Source organism: Falco biarmicus, chromosome Z, assembly GCF_023638135.1.
Source record: "Falco biarmicus isolate bFalBia1 chromosome Z, bFalBia1.pri, whole genome shotgun sequence".
In the NCBI taxonomy this organism is placed as follows: Eukaryota; Metazoa; Chordata; class Aves; order Falconiformes; family Falconidae; genus Falco; species Falco biarmicus.
In genome coordinates, this window is record NC_079311.1 from 31,864,467 (window position 1) to 31,869,705 (window position 5,239).

Below are 5,239 nucleotides of genomic sequence, written 5' to 3' on the forward strand. Positions count from 1 at the left end.
GCTGGCCTAATTCTGCTCCATCTGAAATCAGTGAAAACTACACTTCCTGCAGATCACCAAAGCTGACATTAAATGTCTTGACAAAGCTTTGCATTGAAAAAGAAAAAAAATTAATAGATTTTAAAAGTATTCAACCTTGTATCCTTTTCTTCTGCAAAGCAGATTTTGTAAACTAAACACATAGTCTAATTCTCAGATGCTGGCATTTTCAATATATTAAAAGTGTATGAAACAAACAACAACGAAGAAAACGTGATCTCATTTGTATGACTTATTTATTATTTTAGAATTCTGAAGAGTCTTATACACAGAAGTAAGGAGCATTTCATTTTTAAACTAAATTTTTTGGCCTAGCAAAGTGAAAACTGATGTTCATGACTTCTAGGCAGGTACTTCTACAACTTCAAAATAGTCATTGGGCAGAATCACATAGCCTTTTCCTGTCAATATGTCTTTTTCTTTCTGAAACTGAACGATCTCTCTCAGTTTTTCAATCTGTCTTTCCTGACGCCGGCATCGCTGTTGTGCTGTCTTGAGCTTCTTCCGCAGTTTTTCAACTTGTTCCTCCAGCTGCTGAATTCTTTTCCGCTGATGAACTGTATCCTCCACAGTATAGTTGTGATCACAAAAAACAGCAAGATTGCTAGGGGTCTGGAGGGGAGGCATCAATAATCCAATACTTGGATCTACAAATCTGGCATCTATTTGAGACAAATGAAAAGGAGTTGATGGAGACTGCAGCAGTACTGGAGTTGCTGGTGGTGGTGGTGGTGGCGGCGATGGCAGTGGAGGAGGTGGTAGTGGATCTTCTGTCTGTTCTGCAAATTCATCAGCCTAGAAACAGCAAGAAAAAAAAAAGTACATTTTCACATTTAACATTGTTTACCACACAACTTCCTTACTACAGTCCCAGAATAACATAAACAACCATGACTGAAATTAATAAAACAAGTTTCAAAGCCTTCATTTTCAAAACTGACAAACAGTTCCGGGTCTGTTTTGTCTGGCTTCTCAAAATGGAGCCATTTTTAAGCAGCTTCATTTTCAGAGCTCTTTGAAACTCAAGTTCTTGATGTCTCAAATAAATAAAAAACTTAGTAACATAGTAATTACTCTCACCTGAAGACAAGTCAAATACATACCCACAATTAGCTAAGAAGGAAGAACACAGGCTACAGTTCCGCAAAACTGAGTTCAGCTGACCTGATAACTCATCACTGCCACCCCATTCCTCTTTATCCCTCCTCCTTTCTGCTGCGTCTTACCATTATCTGCTTTGAACCTACCAGCTAACTTAAATCAAAAACACAGCAGAAGCAGATAACCACCTGCTCAGATAGAGTAAGGGTCACCTACTGAGAGGGATGATAAAGCTGGCAGAGGAGTCAGACACACCAAGACCTGCCTCTCAACAACTGGAAGGGACCGTGTCACTGGTTTTGGGCTGTAGTGTAAGGGCTTGGTTTCAAGAGACATGATGAGCCAAAATAAACAGCTTCTCAAGAGCAGAGCAGCCCTCCCAGCCCTCATATTTACTCTTTGCTCAAACATAGCAAGTTGCTAAGATGACAGAAGGCTATTTGCTCTCCAACCATCACTGATGAGAACTCCTGTCCTTTATTAAAAGTCAAAGCAATGAAGCAGGAGGTATGAACTACACCTGCACTGGTGTGTGGAAGGAGCAAGAAACAAGACTGCACAGCTGGCAGATGGGACGGAGAAGGGAGAAGCATGATCCTCCCTTTTGGCAGCAGCAGAACATCAACTGGCTCAACTCCACATGGAACTGCAGTCCTCACTGTACTGCTCTCAATAGGTTCACTTGTACCGTTCAGGACAACACAGATCCCACACCACCTGAGTACAGGCCAGAGCAGAGAATCAGATTCTTTCTGTCCCACAGGAATGCAGTGTAACTCAGAAATGCTTCCCTACACATGATGATAAAAAAAAACCAGGACTGTTTAAACAAAAGAGCTTGCTTATTGCCTGTGAAAAAGAAAGCTTAAGACATTGTCAGTGAAAGAGGTACTGAACCAATTTTTTAACTATCCACCTGTTGCCATTATTACTACACATAAAAGCATAAGGACGGGGACAATGCTCAGTATAAAAGCAACTGGCAATACTCATCATCTGAACATCAAGCTCATCAGATCTGAAGGTCACATCATTAACTTCCTTGACTTAACATGCAAACAGCCTAATACTCAATACTGGGGGGGGGGGGGGGGTGTCTAGATATGCCTCTTGTAAAAACTACAACACTTGACAGACAGTAACTAAGAAGGCAGTTTTGTGATTGGTGTTGAAGGGAAGTTCCATGCGCAGCCAAATATTACTGACCACTTGTACAAAACCAGCCAACTACCAGTCTTATTTCTCAGTTATAAGAAATTGCTGCTAACAGTCTGACCCTATCAGCTACCACTTTCAATCTTTCTACTAAAAAAATCTACAAGGCAAAGATGTAATTGGCAGAGAAATTCACCCTTGTTGGAAGCACACAAAACCCATATCATTGCTGGACAGCTGAATTCATGCAGACTTCATTTGCAGCTTATCCAATACACGCTACCTCTATAAATATGTTTCCATCGCCACAACGTATCATGGAGAACAGATCATTGGTATCACTGACACACCGTAAGAGAATTCTAATTAGTTCTTACAGCCAATAAATGGTTCTCCTAAGACATAAGTAAAGAAAAGGAAGTATTTCAAATTACATAGTACAAAAGGTAAAAACCTGTATTTCAAAATCAGTGTGGATTCAATTCCAAAACAACCACTAGTATTCTTCATTACTATGTTACTTCTTGAGCATATGTGGCAGTTCATCTAAATGTGCCATGAGATAAACAAGAATAGCATTAAATCCTTCTCCATAATTAAAAGGCACATTTTGTGGTTTTGTAGATCTAGGCATGATAATGAAATGGGGAATGTGGCTTACCACTAATCCTGCTGTACCAATCCCACTTTTGCAGATTACCCTGTACACCCACTCAACTATCAGACTGTGAAAAATTTTGCAACTATTTTACACGTGACAAGGAAAACATGTCATACTGATAGCAGGGAAGCATAGTCAAACAAAAAACACAGTCGTACTTACCTGGAAATTGTCTTATAAACCTTCTGCTTATATTCCCTTCTCTGTTATTAGCCACTTTTCATTTTTCAAATACATTTCCCTTTTATTTCTTCATCAAAACCAATATTGTATATAAAGAAAAAAACAAAACACAAAAGCCCCAGTTTTCCTCTGTGCACTTCATCCCATTTGAGCCTTTCACTCCCCAGACCTATTCTATCCGTTCTCTCCTTTGCCACTTCCTCTACAGCAGAGTGGCAAGAGACTTAATATTTTATATTCTTTATAGGAGTTAGGAATCAATCCTTCGCATTCTTGTCTTGCAGTTACTACACTGAGAAGGAAGAACTCATAACTGATTTGCAACTCATGGTAAGCTGCTTTTAGCAGTACAGTGAAGGGAACCATGCACCTCACAGGGGTCTACCATGATAAGTTCAGAGACCAGTTAGGGACCAGTCTGGCTTATGAGCAGAGGGTAACTGTGAAGGCAAGACAGAGATGTTCTCAGCCCAGACAGGCAGCAGGTGCAGCTACTGTTCTGCCCCTCTGCATCTCACTGCACAAAGCTTCTGCGTATGCACACAAGAGCAGATCAGAGCTACTGCACATCTGCACAACGCTCTACGTGCTCCAGAGCCTCGGACAGCCTACATTTCTGCTCTTGTCAAAGCAAATGAGACCAACTGTCCAACACAGTTCAGCCACTACAGCCCTCCACATGCCTCCAGGTGTACACGCTCAGCCAGTATCCTTCAGCCTGCATCTTCTCCCCACTGCTGTGCTACACCAAGCCCTGCCAGGCTAACGCAAGCAACACACACACGTTCCACCATCTCAAACCGCGAGTGCTTTGACTTTACCTTTTCATTGGGTTCAGTATAACAAAATATTGTGGGCACAGCATTTTCTTTCAGAAGCTTGTTGTTGCATTCCCTTTTAAAGCAATCGGGAGTAAAGTGTTCTGAACAAATGCTGCTGTACTTGGTTGGCTTGAAGTTTTTCCTTTTAACAGCGGCTTCCCATTTCTTGCAAAGATCAGGTCTTGTAAGAGGAAACCTGTAAGCAAGAAGTACTTTCAGCTTTTCTGGAAAGCTTTTTAACACGGGGTCGGGTTACTGCCAAGCACCGCTGTAACTGACTGCACGATCGCTCGCTTCTTCCTCCGACGGGCTCATTCGGGAGCCAAACCCCTCCTGCCGGCCCGGACGGCGCAGGCGGGGCGGGACGGCGTCTCCGCTGCCTGAGAACGGGGCGGGGGGCGCTCCCCATCGCCCTGGGAAGAGCAGCACAGCGCGCCGCCGCTCGGCTCTCCTCGGGCAGACCCCCGGGGCTGGGAAGGAGCGGCGCTCGGGGGCCCGGCGGGGCTCCCTCTCGGCGGCCGCAGGCGACCGCTACGCCCCGCCCCCCACCGGCACGCCCCCTGCGCTCCTGGCGGGCGCGCTGCGGCCCCGGCCACGCCCCCGCCCGGCCCCGCCCCGGCCACGCCCGGCCACGCCCGCACTCACTTATGGAAGGAGATGGGCTTCTCTTTGTCGTATCGGTTCCGGCAGCGGTAGGCGGAACAGGACTGCACCATCCTTCCTCCCCCGCGCCCGCCGCGGCCCGGCGGCAGGGAGGCGAGTTGGCGGCCGCCGTTAATTCACCGCCGGGCGCCCGTCCTCCTCCTCCTCCTCCCCCCCCCGCGCCCGTGACCCTCCGAGAGCGACAGGAACGTTACGCGGCCTCTCCCAATTCCAAGATGGCGGCGCCAACTTCAGCGCAACCCCGCGGTCGCCCATTGGCGGGCCTCCGCGAGGGGGCGGAGCTTCCTCAGCAGGCCCTCCAATCAGACCGCTGCGTGCGAGCGCGAGGTGAAGTTCCACCCGCTCCGCCCCCCGCCTGTGCCCTGCCCTCTCCCCCCCTCCCTGCCCCCCCAGTCCCTGGCACATCTGGGCAGCGGCGGACGCGGCACCCCCCCGCCGCCCACCCCCGCCTGCCCTGGCCTCCGCTGTCCGCCGGGGAGCGCCCGCGGGGCTGAGGCGAGGGACGGACGGGCCTGCGGAGACCCGCGCCCCCGCGGGCCGCGGCGGAGGGGGCCGGGGCCCACCGCGGGCCGAGGCCTACCGAGGCCGGCGGGAGCCGTGCCTGCGCTGCGGCCCT

General features: G+C 48.2%; 1 protein-coding gene across 1 annotated transcript; it reads right to left on the bottom strand.

Annotated features, from left to right (window-relative positions):
• Positions 1-256: 256 nt before the first annotated feature.
• On the bottom strand, positions 257-4,859 carry THAP1 (THAP domain containing 1). The gene is made up of 3 exons (XM_056325552.1): positions 4,606-4,859; positions 3,961-4,156; positions 257-834 (listed from the first exon to the last, which is right to left on the bottom strand). The coding sequence occupies exons 1-3, from the start codon at positions 4,674-4,676 to the stop codon at positions 382-384; spliced, it is 720 nt and encodes a 239-aa protein (XP_056181527.1). The 5' UTR covers positions 4,677-4,859; the 3' UTR covers positions 257-381.
• Positions 4,860-5,239: the final 380 nt, after the last annotated feature.

What these genes read in the sequence shown, in the direction of transcription:
- THAP1 (XM_056325552.1), bottom strand. Translation starts at nt 4,676, where the DNA reads ATGGTGCAGTCCTGTTCCGCCTACCGCTGCCGGAACCGATACGACAAA. An exon ending in AAGCCCATCTCCTTCCATAA is followed by an intron (nt 4,157 to 4,605) that starts GTGAGTGCGGGC and finishes TCTTGCTTACAG; the next exon opens with GTTTCCTCTTACAAGACCTG. An exon ending in ATACTGAACCCAATGAAAAG is followed by an intron (nt 835 to 3,960) that starts GTAAAGTCAAAG and finishes TGCTGTTTCTAG; the next exon opens with GCTGATGAATTTGCAGAACA.